General features: G+C 40.7%; 1 protein-coding gene across 1 annotated transcript in view; it reads left to right on the top strand.

Moving 5' to 3' along the window:
• The window catches only part of LOC116335419 (XK-related protein 7), a 107,437-nt gene that overhangs the window by 68,968 nt on the left and 12,567 nt on the right, over positions 1 to 25,902 (top strand). Inside the window, exon 2 of the mRNA XM_039603911.1 lies at positions 22,134 to 22,333. Within this exon, the coding sequence (XP_039459845.1) occupies positions 22,134 to 22,333 (200 nt within the window). The remainder of the gene's footprint in view (positions 1 to 22,133; positions 22,334 to 25,902) is intronic.

Below are 25,902 nucleotides of genomic sequence, written 5' to 3' on the forward strand. Positions count from 1 at the left end.
ATCTATCTATCTATCTTCACCCCAGCAGAGCAATACTACAACATCGGCAGCACTGTCTTTGCTGCACCGATGTCCCAGTATTCTCTCATCTGCCCCGAGTTAAGTAAGAGGTCGTCATTAGATGAACTACATCATCTGCAACAAGCAGATAACTTTACACCCTCTGCCCGTTGGCTGCACATTGTTATTCTATCCATCAAAGTTAAGAACAGAACCGGTGACAAAGGGCTGCTCTGCTGGTCCAGCACCCACAGGGAACAAGGCTGACTTATTGCCGGCAATGCAAATCAAACTCTCACCGGGCCTGAACAAAATCCCAATGAGAGCAGAGACACCATACTACCAAAGCACTCCCCACAGGACAAACCAAGTCTACAAAACCCATGTAGTCTGTGTTTGCATGATAGATGTTGCACGATTAACCAATATTAATAACAAACATTGTTTATGTAATCAATAACCTAACTATTTATACCAAGAAGAATTACCAATACAACAAGCTGACATCTCAGACACGAGGCCTGATGAAATGTCTGTTGCACTGCAGTAAAAAAACAATGCATTGCTCTTAAGTGCCTGTACGCTATCTGTCAGCGCTGGACTGACAGTAAAATTAGCCAATTCGTCACTCTTTGTGAAACAGAACATTAGACTCAACAACCTCAAAAGCTTTTTAATCATTTCAGAATGCACTTCCACCATGTCCTAAGGAATTTATTGTTTTCCCCAACTGACAAAAGCGTTGTTTGCTGTTTAAATGTTTAAAACATTTAGTGTCAATGAAAACTTCAACTGTAGCTGCTGAATATGTCTGAGTACCACCAACATTCACCAAAGGGATGGAAATCAAATCTATTATCGATTCCTTATCAAGTCTCACTGACTCCGCTTTGAGAAACACCAGCATCACCCGGCAGCATATCAAAAACATTACATTTGTGCAAATGAATTGCACGCTTTGGTCAAATGTTTGTGCACGTTGAAGGCATTTCCCCTCTTTTTCGGTGATCAGTGCCACAGTCATTACACAAAGACAGTAATGTATTACACATATTACACAGAACGCTTTTCTTAAAAGTAATACAGTACTTTACTTAAGTACTCCCAGGAGAAAGTAATGCACTATACTACCTGTTACATTACTGTCATGTTACTTTGTAAAACAGCGGAAACACACTGTATCATAATTACTAGCTAACGACATAAATCTTAGGCTACAGTCCTACTCACCAACACAAATCTCTATCTTGATGAGGACACACATATGATCTTTCTCTTCGTATTTAGGTATGAACACAAAGTCCACAACACGAAGCAAAGATGAAAACCAACACAAAGAGACTTTAAAGTGATCGCCATGGTGATTTTGAACAGGTAAAAATGGAGGCTGCAGCCTGACTGCTCATCAGTTTGTTACCTGTTGAAGTTCAGGGTCTGGCGGCTGGGCGGGGGTTGGCATTCACTCACTTTTATTATCACTTGGCTAGCTTAGTGTTAGCATGCTGTCTGGCTAGCTTAGCATTAGCATGCAATTGCTTCCAAAGAGCTGTAGTTGTGTTAGCAGCATCATGCAGCTGTTTCTGTTCTGGATGCAGTTTCCACTTCACTGTTGTTTTGTGAAATAAAAACAAAAGAAATGTCACCACTATTTTCCCCCAACATACCTAAAATCAGCTCAATGCAGAACAAGTGCAAGTGGAACCCATAAGCCGGATCGATAGGCAAGCAGACTAACAATTCCAAGAAACTGGACCACTCAATTCCCATCGCTACACACCAGAACTGACTCAGTGGCAGGATGCATCATGTTCCTTAAATACCCTGATGTCCTGTTATTTAGCTTCACCGCTAACTCAGATTATCTGTAACTATTTTTTTTCAGTCAGTAAGATGACAGAAGAGCACAAAACATATCCATGTCTCCTCATTCTGTGTCCCACCTCTCCCTGTCTGCCTCTGTTTTCTGTGTTTGTTAAAAATTGAAATCAAAAAGGCGTCATTTAGACTGTCTGACATGAGAATCAAGTGTTGTTGTGTTCATTAAGTACAGTCCCACCCCGACAAAGGCAAAGACACATTAGATGCATTATGCAACATACTCGCCGTCCATTCCATTTCCTGTAATGAGGTAGTCCAATCTGATCATATCCTTGATGTATTGTGCTCTAATTTACTTCACGGTCACACGGTAACATTCAATATTGCACCTCTAATTGGATCTGTGCTGGCTGCTGCTCCCTCCCCCTCCATCCTTTCGCCTTCTGGTTCACCTGTTTCTTTTAGATTGCAGCGTAAGTATGTACCTAATCATTTTTACTGCTGGGATGCCTTATATAAGGTGAAAATAAATTGATTAGTAGTCTAGAATTTTTTATACTGACTGTTTTTTAATCACTACAGAAGAATTTAGCAAAAGTTGCAATGAGGTTGATGAGTTGGATGTTGGAAAATACATTTCTTCAAGCAATGAAACAAAAGCAGTTTGATCTTTGCTTGATTCATTTTGTTAGAGCTACATTATTTGATCTTTTTCTATGTTTCTGCAACAACTGCACACATATGTTCAATAACACTAACAGTGTACTAACAGCATACCTCTATGATCACTATCATTTTGTAATCATGAAACAAAGAGAAGCTTGGCACCCTCAGGAGCATGAATTTGTGAAGTTCTTCATAAATAACTGATTTCTGCTTTCAGGTGAAAATGTTTTATCTTTTTATTTACACCTCTTGAAAATGAATATAATGTATTCTTCCCCCCCATTCCTGCTGTTTTCATATAGTGAAGTTCGCACATTCAGATTTCAGAAAAAAATTAGACTGAATTGAAAAGAAATCAGTTTAAATTTAAAATCTCATTGACCTGCAGCAGGAAGTGAACCCTCAACGCGAGCCGTGGTACTGCCTTGCTCCGCTCAGCGGGTTCCAGGAGAAGGCTGGATGAGGTGAACCGGAGTGGGATTAATTTAAACTGTGAAAAACTGGGAATGATTGTTGAATTTTTTGGGGAGGAGCTCGAGGGGGCTGACCCTCGGTAGCAGGAGGCCCGGCAGAATCGACACTTTCTGCTGTGATTAAATGTTCTGAGAGTAACGACCTTCAAAATCTGTGGAGACACTGCGAAGAGCAGGAGGAGGGGAGGGGAAAGGGGTAGTGCCTTGCTCCGCTGCCGCCATGTCTCAGACTTAGAAAGTAAAGAAAAACATGAAGAACATACAGAAATAAATAACCAGTGAAAGAAACAACAGAGAGACATGAAAACAAAGAAAAACGATCTTTGATAATTGGATTCATTTCGTTTCTCATGTTTTTCCTTATTTATTCATTCATGATTGCCAATAACTGTTTAAACATTTGGCGATGCTCAAACTAGAAGCTGGAGGAAATGTTTCTCTGACGACTATTTTGGTCCTGGTTAAAAAGCTCAGCCGCTATTAGATTAATTTTACCGACTTTTACATCTGACTTTGGTTTTTCTCTCCAATGCCACCAGCCGGTCAAGGTTGTCAGACATCTAAAGAGCTACTTTATGAATTGGAGAACCATTTTTTTCACAGACAACAATAGTTCCAACACGGTGTTTTCTCATTGCCATGGCGATGCTTTGAGGTTTCCTTTAGCGTCAAGTTTAGCGCGTTTGTGTCGCAGCAGTTTTGTAAAGGATTTCTGTGACATTTACTCACATAAAGCTCACAATCTTCTCTCCCTGGTTTTTGTTCTAGCTTCATAATATTTTATGTGCATTTAGATTTTGCATTCTTTTGCTATTTGCTGATGTTATAGTACTTAGATGCTGTCTGAGTACTACGTTCACAAAGCACTGCAAGGACTAAAACAGAGCATTTTAAGCATTAAAAAACATTTCTGCAGTATTATCAGTACTATGAATTATTTTTGCTACGAGTAAAAATTTATAACGGCAGTTTTTATTCACTTTTTACTGTTTGCCCGAACTGTGCGTTGCCTGAAAAATGGCATTTTGTCAAAATGATGGAAAGAGAATGGCAGGAAATGTTGTAAGACCAGGTTTCTCATGCAGGAGGAACATTCAGGAGACTCGGCTCTTTCACGCAGGAACACTTATGTCCGTTGATGACATGGTCCATTATATGAGTGGAGTATAGGACGGAAACTTTGACAGAATATTAAAATCATTACATCTCAAGGTCTTTTTAAAGTTCTGATTTTGTTGGTTGAACACATGCTTGGTTTGTTTGGCTCCACACTCAGCTGACCATGGGAGGATTAATCCCATTGTCAAGCTCTTCACATCAGTAGGGATATTTTAAATAGCCAGTGTTTGCTTGTCTTGTCACTCTGCTACACCATCAGATGGATACAAATCCTCTCCTCCGCCTGTTCGCAGCAATCATGACTACACCTCACTGCACTTAAAATGCTGCAGTAAAGTTAAAGCTCTAAAACAGTTTACACCTCACTTTGATAACATCACTTTTGTGCCGTGAAATCACTGCATGCTTACACACACTATACGGATTATATAAAGGATGCATTTTTAGAGAAAAATAACCCAATATTTATTATATAACTATTATTTGAAGACTGTTCTCAAATAATTTAATTCAATTTCATTATTATATCACCAAATCTCAACAACAGTTGCCTAAAAGATGCTATATATTACACACCCTACAATAATGCATAGCTGTGGTAGACTTGCTACATGCTAGTTTCACCTGGACAGATAATTTTACCACATGACAAAGTGATTCATCAGCCGAGAGTCTAAGATTTTTGTTTACTAACCGTGGTTAGCAAACAGTTTCTACATGCATTACTGCAAACAAGCTAAATAACAACATCACATAGTTTCATGCGCCAGTAATAAAATTACATTTTAAGACATTAAATTTAATGTAATATTCCACAGATAATATGTTTGTTTGTTTGTGTATGCATGCAGGCAGCAGTGTGAAGCAGTTAAAACAATACAACATCCTTACACCCGTTTTGTTGGACTTGCCAATGTGGGCCAGGCTCTGAGCTGGGCATTAAGGTTATAAACAGTGTCAAATGTAGACATGGCCACTGTGATGTCACCTGTTAGTTAGTAAAACCCTGTTTTTGAAGCCTCAAGCTTGCATTTTAAAACCAGACTTGAAGATCGTTGAATGCGTCCAAAGAAGTCGAGGACACCTCATCCTCACTGCCTAATGACTTGTGACTGACAGTCCTTAGCAAATAATCCTTTTGGCTCAAATTATGACCCTAATTACAAAAAAAGATGTACTTTTCTATTTACTATGACCTGAAACTATAGTTTTATCTACAGAAAGTGTTTACTGAGGTCACAGAACAAAACTTTCAATATAACCAGAAGCTGACAGTGAATGCAGATTTAAGGTACTTCTGCACTGGCTTCAACTTTAAGACCCGGAGCTTAAATGTCCATCTTTTATATACAGTCTTTGGCTGAGACACCGTGCAACATGAAAAGTTGCTGATTTTCGTCGCCTTTCCCCCGTTTTTCCACGTCAAGGACTATTGAAAATCAGCCTCGCCTTCAAAGAGAGCAAATCTTTGATTTTGACATTCTGACGTTGTTATGTGCTTCCAATGGGAACAATCTAATTCGCCGCAGCAGCTTTTAATTTGACACAGATCCACTCTATTAGAGTAGAAGCATTGTCAGACTGAAGATGGAAATGGAGTGTAACAAGCTGACAATTCTGTCTGATATCAGACTGTGATATTTCCGTAATAGCTGTATAGCTGAGTCATCCACTTCCACACTTGTTGCCATTTTTGTCTCCTTGAAATAGGAAGATGACGTCTTTGGCTTTTTAATCCCGCCTACAAAGACTCCATTGGCTCGTTTATTTTATCTATCAGGGGGGTGGCTGTCAATTAGCACCACACCAGACCTGTTTGAGTCACATTCAGAGGTCCGACGAACAGATGGAAAGAAGAGGAGAGCAGGGAGGAATTAAGGATTCAGTGGAGGGAAAAGAAAACAACAAAGGAGCAAAACAGAAAGAGGGACAGAAAAAGAATTAAGGATTTGACTCTCAGCATCCATCTCTCTTTCGCTGTTCCATTATTATTTATTTCTCCCTCTGGAAAATAAATATCTTTCCTTCTCCTTCATCCACCCATCCATCCTCCGCTCCCTATCTCTCTCTTTCTATCTGATTGTTCCATAAACAGTGATTGATCAGCAGCGGCAGCAGCTCACTGATCATCTCCTCCTCCAGCCCTCTTTTCTTCTCTCCCTTCATTACCTTTTCTTCACGTCATAAATCTCCACACCTGTCCTCCCCTCCTCTCCCTGCTGCTCCTCTTCACCTCTTCTCACCTTTCTTTATCACCTCCTCACCTTTTCTTGGTGCCCCTTTTCTCGCTCGTTCCCTCTCTCAAGGCTTTTTCGTTTATCGTGTTATTTCTGCAGTTTTTCCAGGTATCCTTTTACTTTTGTTTTCTTGCATTACCCTTTTTTTAAGCCTTGGTTGGTTTCACCTCATGGCTTTTCTTTTTCTCCTCTATTTCCTTTTTTGTTTGGTTTGCTTTTATTTTCCCGTCTCCTCTTGATTGTTCATTGTTTTTTGCTTAAAATATTAAATTATTCCCGTTTTTCTTAAGATTTTATGTTTCTCATTCCTCTACTCTTCCCCTTCCTTTCCTTCTATCACCTCCTCCAGTGTGGGTTTTATTTCCTTTGTCTTTTTCTTTCTCACCTTCTCCTTTCTTTCCTCCTCATTAACCTTTTCCTATTACTTTCCCAGGTAACCTGTATATCTGCCTTTCCTCTCCTCCTCCTCGTTTTCCCCTTGAAGTCATTTCACAGCAGAATGACATCTTTGAATTTTGCAGCTCCTGAGTGACGGATGCACGAGTGAGAGAGCGAGAGCGAGGAAGGCAGAGCAGCGGAGAGATAAAAGATCGAGCTCGAGCCCTTGAGTTAAATGATAACATCATCCGCTTCACACACACAATTCCCAATTAAACACTTCAGTGCTCGGCATGATCGTATCTGATCAGCAGCTTGGCAGATTTGGCAGCGCCGATCAATGCTCGCTCACCTCCGTTATGCACACGCATGCATGCAAATACACACATGTGCAGAGCGCGCATTCACACACACACACACACACACACACACACACACACACACACACACACACACACAGACATCATGTCCTGTCGAGCCCTGTCATTCTCTGCATGTCTCTTTCACTTTATCCTTCTTCCCATGATCTATGCATGCTTTTGCATTTTTCTGTCACTCACATAATCTCACACGGCATTCTTCTCCCTCATTTTGTCTCATTTTTCTTCATCTTTGTCTTCTTCTTCCCTTCTGCTCCTTTTCCTCCTTTTTCCTTTCTCTTCCCTCCTTATACTCGCCCATAATCTCGCATCCTCTCCTCTCTGGGCTGGGTTTCTCAGTCTCAGTGTGGCAGTCTAAGTAGGTCGGTGTTGACAGCTGAGCTCTACACAGACAGAGAGGAGACATTATTTCTGCTCTGTGTGGGCCTCTATACAATCACTCGCTCACTGTTTGTGGCTCAGCCTCACATCTCCTGTATGGCCACACTAAAACCAGAGAGTGACATGAACTGGGTAACAGGTCCATGCTTTGGAGTCTTCCTCGGCACCAGTTCAGTGTGAACTCTGCAGCTCTTGACACATGCAAAATTTGTCAGGGGATGTGCGGAGTTGCATTTATTTGTGTCACCTACAGTGTGGACCACGTAAATGTGGCCTCTGCATGGTCACTGACACACTGCTTTTCATTTAAGCTGCATTCTAAACTTTCTGAAGGTTTGGTTATATTATGGATGTGACCTGAAGCTGCAGACGCTCAGCTTTAATTTGAAGGTTTGAACAGAATTATAGCATTAACTGTTTTTATAAACAGTTCTCTGTTTTTATGGAACTAAATCAGGAAAATATCACTTAATAATAATTTAAAAATGCTTATGTTAAATACTTTGCTGTTGTTAATCTGCACCGGGAAGCATTTGATTAAATTTGAGCCTCTGCTTTAGAATTCATCCTGTTTCTGCCTCCATCAGTAAACACTAGTGAACCAATGTCACTGGAAGCCACATGTGGCAACATTATGAAATTATGAAGCAGAGCAGCTTGTATAGCACCAACAATCATCCCACAATCAAAGTGGACTTTTCTTGATTCTGATGCTCGGTTTGATCATCATGACTGTGTCTGCATGACTAAATGCAGTTGGCTGATTTGTGCAAATGAGCAATTGAACAGGTGTAGCTAGCAAAGTGGCCAGTGACCATATAATGATGTATCAGCTGCCTGGAGAGCGTTCTTCACTTGGCCAGAAGCTTTTTTTCTTCACCACTGAAAAGATCCCGCGATCATCAACCACTGTTCTCCCCCGTGGACCTCCAGGCCTTTTTACGTCAAAGTCACCCCCATTTTTTTTCTTTGAATGCGTCAACATGTTAATTAATCTGGTCCTAATGTCTTCTCTTATCGGTCTGACGGATTTGTTTGGTTTCTGAAACCCAGTACTAGCTGTCTAGAGGGAGGAAGCAGAAGGAGGCCTGAAATAACAAAAAGTGAGCCATTTAATAGGCTGTAAAAAGTCCAAAGTGTGACGCAAACAGAAATACACCAAAACTGCAGGCAACTCATACAAGGAAACTTTTCAGACACTTTAACCATGGACAAAGGGAAGATGGCTAAAGACATAGAGCTGACTGGTGAACAGAGGACAGGTGAAGACTGAGGCAGAGCTGAAAGACAGGAAGTAAAAGTAACACAGAACCCAAAACGAGGAAGCACTGAAGGAATTGCAGTAAACACACATGAAAGGAGAAAGTCAAAATAGGAACTGTGGCTTAATACAAACCTGAAATTCTTTAAGCTCCAAAGAAACTAAACAAGGACCAAAATTAAAAGGGTGTAAAAAGAACTAATGAATTACTAGACCGACAATGAAATAAAAACAAAAACTAATTACACAAAAACTCAAATTCAGAAATAACAAACTGCAAACACTAGAAAAAACAGAATACATCTTCCAAAATAACAAAAAAAAGATCTTTTTTACTTGTAACACGTGTCGTGGTGTCACAGCTACAGCATCCACATGCAAAAGCCACTCTTAAACTCAAGTGTCAACTTCACACTTTTTAGCAGCTTAATCAAATAAGAATTAATAGCCAAATAACATAAAAATTTAAAACGAGTTAATGTCCATTCACATTTGAGACCTTCAAAATAAGATGCACTGTATGAAATGGGTTAATCCAAATGGATGACATTCTATTTAAATCTGTACTTAAAGCTTCTATTAATCATACGAGGTTTGAGTTTTAATATGTTGTGAGAGAATAACAGTGAAGAAGACACGAAAAATAAAATGAAATACGCCTTTATTCTTCTTATTGGTTCCATCCGGTCTTTAAGTCTGACTTCATTAGCTGTCTCCGGGTCTAAACTCCGCTTCAGGTCCCAAAGTCAAACGAACACTGCAGCATCACTGAGAGTTAAAAACTGTCTAAATTCTCCCATCTTTAATAAAATGATCAGTGTGGCTGCTCTACCAGGTGTATCAATTAAGTTTAAAATCCAGGCATCCATGAAAACAGAATTGATCAAATTTAACAGTTAGAAGTTAGCAGGAAGTTAGCACGCTAGTTTTTACCTAAACATGATATATCATGTTCTGACTGACAGAATTCTGAAAAAATTAAAAAGTACAGCTCTGCTATCACTTCCGACATAAATGAAGACAGAAAACTAAACAGCAGTGACATTTGTAGGGTTACTGAAGTTGGGCTAGCTGGTATATAATGATGTGCTACATGGTGGCTAGCTACACATCTATGGTTAGCATAATATAAACACATTAGCAGAGAGTAGCTGTAAGATGAACGCTAACTTTTTTCCACTAAACGGGCCAAACTTCAGTCAGGAGAACAACTGAGATAATCCGTCTATAATAAGAAGTTAGTAATTAATATACTGCTGCATGGGCTGGGCTGTAGTTACATCGTAAGGTTTTAAAAACTGAGCTTTAAAATGAAACATGGTCATAAAAACTGAGAGAGGCCGACAGTGATCACTGCCTTTTTTTAGGGTCTTGTTCTGATTAAATAGAACAAGATACAAAACATTAAAACAAGTTAAAAACTCAACAGCCTTAATACACGAAGAGTAGTTTGGACCTGGAAGTAGAGTTCATACGTCATCACTTAAAGACTGGATTGGAATTAAAAGGGTTCATTGGCTAATGAAATGCATTTGATTAGCTGCTCACCAGTTAGCATGAGTACCTGTATAAAAGCAGAAGTGTTGACAGTTTGTTGTTGTGGAGCATTTAGAGGCGTAAACACATCAACGAGGAAGTACATCAGCGATCAGCTTTCTTGTTGCTCTGTTTCCATCTATGAAGAGTTTTAAGGCCAATAAAATCCATCATTCTACAGTGAGAAAGTGTTCAAGACATCCCAACAAATTTACCCCAAGGTCAGACTGTGCAAGGCGCAAAGAAATTGCAAAAAAACCTCCCCAAAACCCAAGAGCTACATCTTAGACTCTACAGGCCTCAGTTAGCATGTTAAATGTTAAAGGCCTTGACAGTACAATTATAGAAACACTGAACAAGTATGGCTTGCTTGGAAAGGCTGCCAAGGAAAGCCAATTATCTCTAAACAGAACACGACAGCATGGCTTGGCTTTGCAAAGTCGCATCTGAATGAACTCCATTCAGTTTTATTTTTATAGCGCCAAATCACAACAACTGATGCCTCAGGGCAATTTATATTGTAAGGTAAAGAGCCTACAATAAGAAAACACCAAGAATCAGATGCACTTGGTGACAGTGGGAAGGAAAAACTCCCTTATAACAGCACAAGCACATAAAGCACAAGATGTTTGGAACAATGTCCTTCAGATAGATAAGACCAAGGTGAAGATGCTTGGCCATAATGTACAGCGTCCAAACCACACGAATCGGCACACCTCATGCTAACTGTTAGCATGGTGAAGGAGGAGTGATGATTTGGGCTTGTTCTGCAGCCACACGGCTGGCGCACCAAATGTGAGACAGCGAAAGCATTGCCCAAACGGTGTCATATAACAGGACAATGATCCTGAGTACAGCAGTAAATCTACAACAGAGGAGCTGAAACCAAGGTGTTGCAATGATCTTAAGAGAGCTGTGCAAAAACCTGCAAGCATCAATGAACTAAAGCAACACTGTAAAGAGGAGTGGGCCTCCACATTGTAAGAGACTGATAAAGTCTTTCAGAGAACAGTTACTTGAAGTTATTGCTGGTAAAGGTGGTTCTAAAAGCTACTGAATCATAGGGTGTAATTAGTTTTTCACAGGACTATATAGAGCTCTGTGAAACAGCCTAATTCTGCAGCTCCTAAATGGCCACTCAAGGTCTAAATCTGCAGCATTTCCTGGCCTGCCCTGACTCAACGATCACTCTTCTATCAACACGTGTGCATGGAAAGAGAAAAGAAGCATAAATACACAAAATAAAGTGCTTAATGTGACCAGGAGGGATGATTACAGCAAGTAAAACTCACATCATTTTTTGTATGAGTTAATGAATCCATTGCTCCTCTAAAGAACTGGATTTTAATGAATTAGCTAGCACCATTATTCATTTTTAAAGACCACAGGATTATGACGTTTGTGAATTTGTTGTGCTTTTTACGTGCGTCACAGCCACAAATATAAATAGATTTCACATTTGATGAAACACTGAACATTAAATTGATCTTTCCTGAGTGTTCATAAAGTTTTAAAACGAAGATGAACCAGTAAATCAGTTTTTATCATATATACTGGTTTGGATATCTCAGTGTGCGTGAATGCAGCGTGTTTGTACTGTAAATGTGCCTGCATGGTGTTATGGTTACCCGTGTGTGTGCTGTTTGTGTGTATGCAGTGTACATATATGTCTGTCACTGTGTGTGTGCTGCAGAGTGGCGCAGAGCCCAGGGCTGTCCTGCCTCTATTCAATGTGTTTAATTTTGAGCTTTTTGACAGCTGCATTATTCACAGACTAGCAGCAGGCTGACTGTTCTAACCTCCATCCACCCACTGCAGGGGGCTTTTCATCTCTGCTGGGGGGGAAACTGCTCGTGCTCTGCCACGACGCTGTCACAGTAACGTATGCCTGTGTGGCTCCATATCACCGCTGCATTTTTTAAAAATTCAATACTCCCAAACTGCTTTGTGTAGCAGTTTATGAAAACAAACAAACTGCAAATGACAAAGTGAAGCTGCAAACCCACCCCGGTCTCACTACTTCAGATGCTGCAAATTTGTCTAATTTATCTGTGTCAGGCTACTTTGTTGCTACCATCATGAAACATTATGTGATCCATCCATGTATCCTTTTTAGATCAGTGGCTTTGAGCCTGCAGTAATGTGCTAATACTCCACTACTGTCGCAAAGCTGTGCTGAGGGCCTGCACTTAAACATATAAAAGATCACAAAAGCTGATAGATAAACGTTGACTTGCAGGTTATTTTGAACAGAATTCATCTGACCGTCCTGGTTTAAGCCTCCCGGCCATTATTTTGAGTTTTTAACTAAAAATATGCCACAATTTGAGAAGTATTTGTTTAAATCTACTCTTATCTTGTGTTAAGCATCCTCAACAACATACTAGTGTCAGTATGGTGCAGCTATGTGCTTTGAGCTAATGACATCTAGCTTAAACTAAACCGAGAAATACAGCAAAGACTTCAGCTCAAAGTCTGAAAAAGCAGATCCAGAGACTAGAATTTCCTTTAAACCCCCTCAAACAAACACTTTAGAGGCACATTCTGTTGCATGTTGTTTTCCATTACCTACCATCAAGCACCACAAAGAAAACATATTTATATTTGTGGCGATTACCTAAGAATACATTCTTATACTGTAACAACAAAGCAGCTGCATGCCACATTTCTACAAACGAGTCAAAGCCCAAAGAGGCCCGTGTAAAAATGCCCAGCTCTCTAACATAGATAAACATTACAACTTGTCTCAAGAACTTCCTGTTTTGTTCTCTAAAACAAGCTGATTCTACCTCACATCCAAGGCAATTCAGAAATACCAGCTAACCTAACCTGAATGCTCTTGGACTGTGGAAGGAAGCAAGTGACTGTGGTGGAAACCCAAACAGACACACGTAGGACATGCTAGCCCCACACAGGCTGATCTGGAATATTCTTAATTTTTTTGACCAATAGTATTAATTGCTGTCCCATTATTCATGCGAAGAGTGTCTATTCTACTTTTTTTTTTTCCAGTAAGGGAGATTATAATATTTATTTGAATATTACAGATGTCTGTGTGAAGCTATACTCTCTATTTATGCACCTTTCTTACCAAACTACCTAGATAGCTTAGCACTCCACCCTGCTGCTCATGTGTGGCCACTTTTGACTGCAAAAAGTCAACCAAGATAATACTTAAATCAGTGTTGTTGTTGTTTTTTAAGGGAGTTCACAACCCAGTGGGTCATGTTATGCTGGCTACATCCATTCTTTGTGTACAGTTTATATATATTATACATCCAGTATTTATTGATAAGCATCATTTTTAACTTGGATTTTAGCCACCAGATTAATTCACATTTATTATCTCCTCCTCTTAGCCTTCTTTCCCGTCTATTTTGCTTAGGAAAATACACCAAATGGACAAAGGTTCTCGGCCATGCTCTTAATCTCTGAATTCATATGGTCGCAATGGCACAGGTGCATAAACTCAAGCATGTAGCCATGACAACCTGCCTTTACAAACATTTGTAAAACACAGGGTCGTTCTAAAGAGCTCAGTGAACTTGCGCATGCTCCTGTAATAGGATGCCATCGTTGCAGGAAGTCGGTATGTTCCTCGATCAAATGCAAGTTGTATTATTACAAAGTACAAGCGTGCAGGAACGACAGCAACTCGCCCGACGCGTACAGTGCATAAAAAATCACCAACCTTCAGACTTCCTGGGGTATTGCTACACGCTTTGCCGTGATACTGGGCTGCCTAGAGTGTCTCCAGTTAGTGACCATCAAGTCTGTACTTGCATCTGTCTGCACTGCAGCTGGTTCACTGGTGTATCAGAGCTTTTCTACTGAAAACACCTGCTGCTGCCAAAGATGATACGTTGGAAGCAGTGAGAATGAGCCAAAACAGTAAAGTTACAAAGCAGACCGCTTAGCAATGAGATGAAGGACCTTATAAAACCCGTGAGAGTGAAGCAGAGCTGCAGCGTCATGACTCTCTGCAGGTTTATCACCACGACTGACCTCTTTCACATTTGATACACTATATGAAAGAATTACTTAACTTGCTTAAGATGATACTATACAGCTTAAAAAAGCATAAATGTGTGAGAATACAAGTATTTTTTACATGTTATTTTTTTACAGGTTAGCAGCTCGAACACATCATAAAACTTTAGACTAAGCTTCAGGTTTGAAGACACATTCTGAGGGAACGAGGTCAAACAAAACCCTCGAACCTCTCGTCAGCTGGACACAAGCTTCCAAACCAATGTGACCCAGCCAATCAGACATGAGAACCAGCACCGTGTGTATCAGAAGAGGCATTTGATCATGTGTGTGTGTGTGTGTGTGTGGTGAGAGGCAATAAATGTCACTGATTGCTGGCGTGATAATGGGCAGGTTGAGAATCACTTCAGACAAGTGATGAAGGTTAAAGAGCTCTCTCTCTCTGCCTTCTTTTAACAGCTGAAAGATTTGCAGGATATACAGAAATTTGCTGCTGTGTGTGTGTGTGTGTGTGTGTGTGTGTGTGTGTGTGTGTGTGTGTGTGTGTGTGTGAGAGAGCTAATAGATCAGCCGCTTGTTAAAAGCCTGGTGCTGGTACCAATTTATCGCCGTGGAGACTGACAAAGGGGAGGGTCAGAAGTTGAGTCCAGTCTTTGATCGACTGCAGTAGCGAGTTATTAATAAACCTTTTCTTTCTTCTCTCCATTCTGTCGTTCCTGCGCACTCCTTTTTCTCTTTTATGGATAATTTAGAGTGATGGCTTGACTATCCCTTATGTCACTGTAGCCGACACGTAGACTTATGCCATCAGAAACAATACTAAGGTGTCATTAGTCTTGTAAACACTAGAATAACATTAATCATTAGAAAATGATTGAGTGATTGGAGATAACAGCCTCGTAGTGTCATTATTATTAGTGTAATTTGTTCTTTGAGGAAAACAAATCATTAATTACTACTAACTCTAATATCTGTTTCCTGTTTCTAGCTTCGAAATGTGTCCCGAATGTGCATCTGCTGATCAATTTCAAGTCAATGAGGCGTAATGATGAGAAATTCGTGGCATGAGAATTGATGAGGTGACAGTTATTAGAATAATGTTTATAATTACAAAAACAGAAATGTTCACGACTCTCTGACAGTGTGATGCACAAGCCACATGTCAATATACAGTCGGATCACATTCTCCATCAACACCACAGGCGGTTATAACTGCCATTACTTTTTTCTGGTTTCAGACTCTGTTTCAGATTTAGGAGCTTGCTCCCATTTAACCACAGCAGCACCAGCGAGCTCCATCCTTGGGTGTTCAGATGATAAGTGCCGGCTTGCAGTTCATCCAAAAGTTGTTGGGTGGCGTTATAACGTTTTAACACAGCTATTTCTTTATGGACTTTGAAGCTACAATCATGTATTGTATATTAAAGCTGGGCATGACATCATCCATTGGTTTAGCTTTGATTTTAACAACATGCACTAAAAACGTGCTATTATTTCGATGAATGTGTTTATGGACAGCAAGCTGCAACTGTAAAGTTTTTGGAAGCACCACATAAACACAGACAGCTGCTAATTAGTGCCAAGAAACAGAAATAATTCATTTGTTTTATATTACTGCTCAACATCTCCTGAGATCACAGCAGTGAACTTGCCAGTTACCTATGTAAGATTAAAAGTTGCATATACACATCCCCATCCCGATATTTGCATTTTATGATGACTCTCCTCTTCTTTTGTGTAACAAACTAAAAGTGATCTCTACCTGTTAAAAGTTACAGACTGCTCTGTCAACCATTTGCTGTGCAGGTGCTCATGAACAAGGCTTGATTGATGATATTTTTTTCCATCTGCACATCATGCAGCTATTGAAGAACTTATGTAACACGAGTAAAAACATTACTTTAATGTGCTACCCCAGCACTCACCGTGTTAGTAATACAAGAACTTGTGGTGGTAGACTGTATATAAAAGATGGATGCACCTTCCCGGTCCAAAAAGTGAAGCTAGTGTTGAAATGCTACCTGCATTCTTTGTAATGGCCAGCAGGCACTGGCTACTGTAACAGCCAAACAACCAATGAGAAACTTGCTCTGTGACCTCAGTGGACACTTTCTTGGTCTGTTTGAGGTTATATTAAAGACAACACAAGGTTCATTTTGTAAACAGTGCTCCCAGTTAAAGGCATGAAGGAGGACATGCTCAGCAACCGAATCCATCTTTTACATACAGTCTATGCTAGTCTGCTTCCACTGCTAAATCTGCTACTGATATTACTGCCTCTCGTGTCACTGCCGGTAGCTGTGAGGAGTTTGCAGTGTAATATAAAAAAGAATGAAGAATTTAAGAAAATATAACCCAATCCTGGATTGTTTGCCACAAGCAACACTTCAAGAAGACCATTTTCTTGCGGTTCTTGCAGTTTCACCCGTCGACTTCTCGGCATTAGTTCAAGGTTTTATAACACTATCAACCAGCTGCACTGATACAAACCTCAACAAACTCTCTCTACCCCTCAAGCGCTCTCTTAAAACCCAAATTCAGAAAAGGTCTTCAGTGGTGTGTGGTTTGTACACAGTACACACTAATTAATCAATTCACTTTTAAAATGCTGTTTATTTTTTAATCTTTTTATTGTTTTTACCGCTTAAAAAAAACTCCAGGAGGACAAACTTTGAATCCCTACTTTTCTTACTTTTCCAAATACTACATCATAATCTCAGTAATTTCCACCACATCCATCGGGGCTGAACTAATGTTGAAAGTGCACTGTTAAATTGCAAATCTTATCCTCTGTCTCCTTGTGGGCTGCTGATCTCTGCGCTTCACTCCTTGACCTGTAATATTCATTTAAAAATGATTTAAATGAAGTGAGCATAACAGTTTAATTTCTCTGTGTGTAAGCTTCCCTCCAAGGGTTCATTCTTGGTTCAGCATTACATTTGGCAGCATTTCTCTTACACCACACACACACACACACACACACACACACACACACACACACACACACACACACACACACACACACGCTCAGGGTCTCCAACTGCGGCCTTGTAGAGAGGAGAGGAAGAGGAGAGGCTACCAGGGAGGAGAGGAGAGCAGTAACAGAGATGAAGGAGAGGAGGAGGAGGAGAGGATTCATATAGATTTGATAGATTGGAAGCTTGAGGCCGGGAGAACACCTGAGGGAAGAGCAAAATAAATTGGATGGAGAGAGAGAGTGAGAGTGAGAGAGAGAGGTAGGGAAAGAAATGGGAGAGAAAGACAATAGCTGCATGAAATTGGATTGAGAGAGAAACAAAATGAGAGATAACAAGCAGAGGACAGAAGGCAGAAAGAGAGACAGGAAAGAAAATCTGGAAAAGGGTAGAGGATGAACGAGACGAGGGCGAAGCAGGAAAGAGGGAGCGTGGAAAAACAGTTTTTAAAGGAAAGAAAGAAAACACAACGGAAAATAGAATATTGTTTATTGTTACTACACAGGTACGACATAATTTGTATGGTTTCTGTCATATAGAAATGAATAGAGACATAAATAAATATATATATATATGTGAATGAATAAAGCATTATGAACTGACTGATCCACCAAGTGTGACTTTAAAAAAGCAAGAAACTGAATAAATTTAAGAATTAAATCTAAAAGAAAAAAAGGTGTGAAAGACAAACAGATTTAGAGGTGAAGGAGAGAGAGAGAGGGAGAGACAGAGAGACCTAGAGAGTGAATAAAGAAATGCCGGCAGTGCTTGGCCAGCAAATTATTTGCAGAGCTACAGATTTCCAGGCTGCCTTGTTGGCCTTCCTGCATGTCTGTCACCCTGTGTGTGTGTGTGTCTGTGTGTGTGTGTGTGTGTGTGTGTGTGTGTGTGTGTGTGTGTGTGTGTGTGTGTGTGTGTGTGTGTGTGTGTGTGTGTGTGTGTGTGTGTGTGTGTGTTTGTGTGTGCGTTTCTAAGGGGGCTTGTGTGTTGAGGTGTGTCGACCACGTACACATGTGCATCCGTGCTTGTCTGTGCTAGGCAGGCTTGAACATCACCACATATGCTGACGTGCGTGCGTGTGTGCGTGCGTTTGCATGTGCATACACTCCCAGGTTATTTTTACCCTTCCATTTAAAATCTGCTTGGGGATGCAGAAGCACAGGAAGTGAGTGTCGTCTCACTTTTCCTCCAAGCGAGCTTCGGTTCTCCACATCCCGTCTGCTTGTTGTACTACTACCACTGTCTGCCATCCTCTTCTCCCATGATGCATCAGGGCTGCCTCCTATATACAGAGACAGGGATGAAATTTATGTACACTCAAAAACCATTTAAAGAAAATTCACTTGTGTCTGTAGCCGATGATGACTCATCTCACACCAGAAAAATTAGGTGAAAACCACAAACTGTAGCTTAAGGAAAATATATTTCATACAAATATACAGATTATTTTGTTTTCAGCTCTGATGATTATGAATATGTTGGATGATTAGGACAGCGGCCAAGTTTCCTCTGAGTGCAGATTTCTAACACAGTGAGCAACATGAATGTTTCAGATGTCTAATTTTTGTGTTTAGGTGAAAACAGATGTTTAAAGTGATTCTTGCAAAAGTAATTTTTGCTTTTTGCCTCCTTATTTATTTAAATATCTACAGCAGAGGTAGATCTTGTAAAGTTAGCATCACAAATGAAGCCATCATAATGCGGCTACCCCTTCGGCGCCAGCTGTGGGCTCAAGGCTGGAGCTGAACATCAACACCCTGATAACGACTGTGTTGAGTCTCTTCCTTCCCTTTCTATGCAAGGCCACCTGGGTTGGCTGGAAGACTGTTTACTTAGCCTGGCAGGGTGAAGGACACTGTCTCAGCTGAACTCTGGACACACACACGCACACAGACATATATATGTACACATGCAGATATACACTCATCACTCATCATATAGTGCTGCAGAACTGTACCCCCCAACATGTTTACACTGAGTAGGAGATGCTCTGTATCTCATTGTACAGCTGTATAATGACAATAAAGGCATTCTATTCTATCCCCCCTCCCTTTCCAAACGCCTTCCACGCTTATTCCCCTCCGATGCTGACGGTGGATCATGGAGACCAGCTCATAGGCTGCAGGCCCGGATGTACTGTCTACATTGGCTGTCTCTCACCCTTTACCCACCCCTGTTGCTTGTCATGTGTTCTTTGGTGTATTAAGAGTTTTTTCATGTGCAGAGGTGTTTTTTTTCTGTTCTCAAACTGATCTCCCTGTTGGAGCTCAGTCTGGGGGGAGTTATTTTTTTTCTCCTTATCTTTCCTCATGTTGTGCTTTTCCATGTTATACCCCTCTGACCTGTCTTCCCCATGTGATGTTTGTGTAATGTATGTATGGTCGGAGGGTAAGATGGCGCCGCCATTGTGTGCAATAGGTCGGCAGCCTTAACATGAAATTTCCCCTTGTGGGATTAATAAAGGTATATCAATCTGACTTTATGACTTTTTCACTGCAGCTTTTGAATTTATCAGTACAGGGAATAACAATCACAGCTTCAGTATTGGGAATAATAATCATAGCATCCTTATAAGGACTCACAAATGTCAGAAAATTCCTTGAGGGAGATGAAACTATTGGAATGGATGTGAAGGAATGTACAAAGAAGTGGACAAAAATCTTTGTCCTCACCTCCCAAAACACTGATAGCAACAAAGGGAGGGCACCCAGAGGTTGCATTATAAAACACTGGGTAATTTATACTTAATGCACCAGCACAAGCATAAATGCTACTAATGACATCAGCCTTTTTCAAAGCGTACATTGTAGACACTACAAAAATAGCACAGCAGAAGTCTAAATCAGGCCTTTGATTGTGCTATTTCAGCTACTTTAACAGGCCACAGTTGCTGTATGTCTGCAAACCACTTTGCAACCCACCTACCAGCTCGTGGTACGCATGTGATTTAACCAGTGTTGTGTCCACCGTCAGTGATGTTTCTCTCCTGTTTTACTGAGGAGATCTTGCAGTTGCCACACCACAGAGCTGTACACCTGGATATGAATGACTACAGATGGTATAATAATACTGTTTCTCCTAAAACTACAGTTTAAAATCATTGTAGTGCCTCACGTCTGTTTTCCATAAAGTTAGCCTGTTTTTTTCTTTGCTAAGACTTCATTTTGCACCACAGGTGAAAAATATCAGATTTCATATTGTTACTTGTCACTAAATAAAAATAATACTGCTCACCTGTATAGACCATTTGAACCATTGTAACCAAAACTGTCACTGACGGCAAACAAACAACAGCAGGACGTCAGAGCTGAGCAGTGACAGCTGAGGATGAAGATGTTTTCCTCTGAGGTGTTTTGGTCCTCTCGGGAGAGCGGCACGTTGAGGTTTCACATTTTCTGAAAGATGTAATTCAGCTTTTATCCCTGCTGTACGCTACAGTCTGCTTCTCCCTATGTTCATGCACAGGCTGGAAATCAGATTATTCACATTTGCTAGAGACGCCAAAATAAGTGGGAAATAAAATGTTTACATCAAGTGATAAAATCTATTGTGAAATCTTTTTATTTCTTATTCCCAACAGGAGAAAGTCTTTATTTTAGAGTACGAATGAAAAAGGAACCATTCACTTACAGATCCGTTTTAGTGGCGTTTTTCTGATCAGAGGTCCATGCAGGGTGGATTTACTGGAACTTTGTTGCTGTTGAGCTTTTGAAATCTATTCTTTTTCATACTCTGATGGGAACAGAGCCAAATATAACCAGGGCCAGTGTGTTTGTGTGTTAGCAGAATCCCAAAGAGGTCACGTCTGGCTCTAATACTCTTATGTATTTCACTTGTTGACCCCTGACAGAAGCTCTTGAGTTTGTTCACCTGATTTCATTTATCAGAAAATTCTTCTATTTTCTACCACTAATCTACTTCTGGGTCACTCTGCTGCCATCTCTGTGTGGCATTCAACTTAGCCAAGAGACATAACCTCTCCTGGGCTTGCCCCGGGGTCTCCTCCCATGCCTGAAACACCTCACCTAGACGCCCCCAGAAGGCCCTCAGTTCCTTTTGAGAGCAGAGGAGCGATGGCTCTACTTTGAGCCCCTCCTGGATGCCAGACCTGCTGACTCTGTCTCTGAGAGTGAGCTCAGACAATTTTATAGCCTCTGTTTGTATCTGCACTCGTTTTCTTTTCAGTCACCACCCATGGCTTTCAGTGGGGGTCAGAAGGACGCTTCAGATTCACTGCAGACAAACCGTCTCTCAATCTCTTGCTCCACACTTGTGAACAAGACTACGAGATTTCTGAACGCCTTCAGCTGAGGCGCCAGCTCATCCCCAGCTGCGAACAGGCAGTCCACCTTTTTCTGGCTGAGAGCCACAAACCCAGCCTAGGAGGCTTTCACTCTCATCCCCGATGCCTTTTCAGTCAGCTGCAAATGCCCCAGTTCAAGTTCGAGGTCACTGCTTGATGAAGCCAGTGCACAGCAGAGCAGAAGAGCAGTGTGTGACTTCTAATTTTAGTCAGTAGGAATCTGAATTGCTCTGATAACATATCTCACAGACGCAGGAATAATAAGGAAAGATCATACATGGAGATCTGAGTCTGCATCTGCTAGAAAACCCCTCGTGTGATTTTAGAAAGGATGCCAAGCACGGCCATTTTCAGTAGAGATGTAACGCTGTATAACTCTAGTTTTGAAGCTTTACAATAGTTTCATCAGTCATTTTTTCCCAAACATTTCCCAGTTTTGCTTGGTGAAGATGTCATGTGTGTTCATCCATAAAGCCCAAACTTTTACTTTGCCACTGCAGTTTTTAAAGTTATTATTGGTTTATTTTTGGGATGACTTTCAGGTTGTAACTAAAAACAAAGACTGGTGTTTAAGGGGATGAATCACCGTCCTTAAACCTCTTTCTCTCACCCTCAGATACATCCACGCACTCTACCTGGGTGCCAAGAGCCGCTGGAACAGCAACGGGCCCCGCCGCCAATTCCACTGGAGGCTGATGTTTGAGAGCGCTGACATCACCATGCTCCGCCTCCTGGAGGCCTTCCTGAAGTCGGCTCCACAGCTCGTTCTGCAGCTGAGCATCATGGTCCATGAAAGCAGTGTTCTGCCTCTGCAAGGTGACGCATTCAGCTGTCTTCTCCTTTTTCAAAGATTTTTAAAACTCTTGTTCTTAGAATGAATGATATACAGCTTTATTTTTCTTTTTTTAACCATCATTACCAGTGGCTATCGTAAGACTGGACAAAGTTTTCTGCTGAGATTGGGCAAACAGCACTATTGCTGCAAAGACCAAGACATGTCATAGACGAAGATGCAGAGGGTCAAAGTTAAAGGAGGAAATCAGTCTATAGACTTATTCGGTTTCAGCTAAGAAATAAGAACCAAACTGTAATAAGGCAAACTTATTCTGTGAGTGTGTGTGTGTGTGTGTGTGTGTGTGTGTGTGTGTGTGTGTGTGTGTGTGAGTGTGTGTGTGTGTGTGTGTGTGTGTGTGTGTGTGTGTGTGTGTGTGTGTGTGTGTGTGTGTGTGTGTGTGTGTGTGTGAGTGCGTGTGTGATATCACTAGGAGAACCTATGCTTTATTCATGCACCTCTTACAAGAAGCAGATTGGCCTTTGATGAATAAAACAAAACAGTCTCTCTCCGCCGCTCTCTCTCTCTCTCTCTCTCTCTCTGTGTGTGTGTGTGTGTGTGTGTGTGTGTGTGTGTTTTCACTTTAGTACTTTTCACACTCAGTGTTCACACACACCTGGCGGGCACCAGCAGCAGCAGAAGACAAGTGTCAGAAACATATTTAAATAGTACAAAACACACACAGCTGACTCATAAAACCCACAACGCACACATGTAGTCTGCAGAATCCAAAAAACTAACTTCCTGCATTTGAATATCTTTAAAGTTCACCTTTACTGTTCTGCTAGGACTCTGTGTTCAGTTACAGACGAGTGGAGGGCAAACATCTGTGCGAGGCGCAGCTTCGTGGCTGCGGTGGATGCAGGGCACACCGACTGTGCTCAGTGTAGCGGCGATATCGACGTGCATGGCTGCAGTGACAACACAGAGTCTGCGTCTCTGCAGGAAACATAGTACATTTGACATCCATTAGAAGACGGCTTACGGCCCTTTGAGAGTGTATAATATTTTATGTTAAAAAAACAAAAATGTTTAAATCCAAATCCCCGTACAATCAAAGATTAGTAATATAATCCAGTCTTGTAATGTGTGAATATCACAGTTTAGATAGTATTAGATTGTTATGCATTCATTTCTGCTTAACTTGTGAGCTCACAGATTACACTCGTTCACAAAATCATAATGAAGTCATCGGTTAATAAGGAATGGCATATTTAACAAAATAAAATCCCGCGACTTGTTCTGTAAAGTTTAAAAAGCAGATCGAGTGCAGAAAGTAGTTATTAGGGGAAAAAACTGTATTTTAATAACAGCTAAAAATAACAAAAACTGCTGAACATGAAACTACATCAAAATAATAAGAAGCAACGGAGCTGACCGAACTAGAGACAGAAAGAGATGATGTGCACCAGAAGAAGAAAGCCTCATCACAATAAAATATTCAAGTGATTAACAAGTACCTCAATTTACTACCTAAGCACTCTTCCTGAGTAAATATACCTGATTACAGTAAGATTTAGCCTTTGAAAGCATGTTTTTATAGCGAACCTATTGTGTGCAGTAGCTACAGTAGCTTTGCATAAGTCACTACATAACAATCAGTCATAAAGGGCTGATGGGATGTTGTTGTCACCTCCCCAAGCAGGCTGTCAGGCAGCGTGGACACTGAAGTGTGTGAATGCAGTTACTCGAGAAACATGCGATGTAGGATTTTCAAATTCTAATAGGAGCATCTAATAAAACTCTCACACAAGTTTTAATACCGGTGACCTTGACCTTGTCAGACGTCACCTTTCCTGCAAATCACCCAGCATTCTGAAATGTCTGCCATAGCTGTGACCTGGGAAGCTGAGGGGCTCTCATTAAACCAGCTGTGGTAGCTCACATCTTCCTCTCTTTAAGACAACTTTCTTCTGATTGGATGCCCCCTAAAAAAAAAGATGAGTGGGCGTGGCTTCTGTGCTCACAGCCAGAGCTGTGCTCACTGAGATGACCGTATTAGGTTTAACCACTCTTTATGACATCATTCATGTTAAGGATGAGGAAGAACTGTGAAAAAACAAACCTTTTGGCTCTCAGGCATTATTCATACACACACCTGCATTATTTGCGGGTTTATTTAGGTTTATTATGAGAGCTTTAACACTTTGAGCAGTATGTGTGAAAAAACTGGGAAATGTATAATAGATGGTTTTTAACCTCTAACCGTCCTTTGTGTCCCTCCTTACCAAACATCCTTTATCTCATAGTCTAAAAAAGAAACTCAGAGATAAACGTGTCCGAGCTCTCACACACACATATGCTCGTCTACTTTGACCTACCATCTGTTAAAAAGCATTCATGTTTTTTAATGTGGGCACTCATACATACGCTCCTGCAGCACCGGCAGTACTGAAGAGCTGAGAAGATTCACCATCATTGCACTATCATTATCCATTATCATTTTATCTGTCACACGAATCGAGTGTCGGTGTAGCCAATTAATCATTCAAGTCATCTGTTAAGAACAAATCCCAAACATTCGCTGGTCCCAGTTTCTCCAAATGCCGAGCTTTCCAAGTGTAACAAACTGCATCTGTCACTGTTTAGCCATAATTCCCTTTGTTTTGGGTTCATTTATTGCAAGGATGTTTTGGTGTATTTTCTCAAGCTATACTTCAGGATAGTTGTTGCGTTGCTAACCTGATTTATAAATTTGGTTGTGATTTATCAGCTACGATAATGGAGGTAATTGTTGATTGGGAGAACAGGCTGCGGTTGGATTAAGTTCATCTCAGTTTGTAGACAGGTTATCTTGAAAAGGTGATTTTCCATTTATTTATTTTTGCTTTTATTTTCTAATCTATTTCTCTTCCAGCTACAGTAACTCTAACATGATCAATGTTCCTCCTCCAGAACATTACACTGATAGCTCCATCTCCAAATTTCCCATCATATGAAATGTACCACTTCACTCAGATTGGGGGTTTTCTTTATCAGACTTGTTTTTCATGCTCACAAATTTCTATTTTTTTTCTATCTGCTGTGCTTAATCTCTACTCCAAACCATTTTTTTGGCCACAATTACCGGGGAAGTCCGGAGAGCGAAGAAGACTCGATCCTCAATTGCTTTCACCCTTTGAAAGCAATTCCCTGTGATTGTATCCCAGGAAACAATCATTTTCCTGTTTTTTCTTCTTTTTTTGCATCCCCACCCACTAGGCGATTCATTGCAGATCTCTCATTGTTTATAGACAACATTATCTGTTCCTTGAAATCCCGGGGGAGATGGTCTGGGGTCAAATGTTTGGCTCTCTCATCTCTCAACTTTTAGAGATTAGAGACACTGTTTGGATCCCAGAATCCACATTAGCTAAAGGAACCTACTGATCACTGACACTACATTGTTACTAAAATCTGAAACAAATCGATTTACACACAAACAGGTTGTCTTTTTTTGCAGTTTTAATTTGCCTTTGCAAAGGGGTAGAAGAACAACATAAAGAACATGGCAGCATGGCTTTTGACAACAAATAATAGAACCATTCATAGAAACTCGCCATGGTCCAGGGAT

The sequence above is a fragment of the Oreochromis aureus genome, linkage group 20 (genome assembly GCF_013358895.1).
Source record: "Oreochromis aureus strain Israel breed Guangdong linkage group 20, ZZ_aureus, whole genome shotgun sequence".
Classification (NCBI taxonomy): Eukaryota; Metazoa; Chordata; class Actinopteri; order Cichliformes; family Cichlidae; genus Oreochromis; species Oreochromis aureus.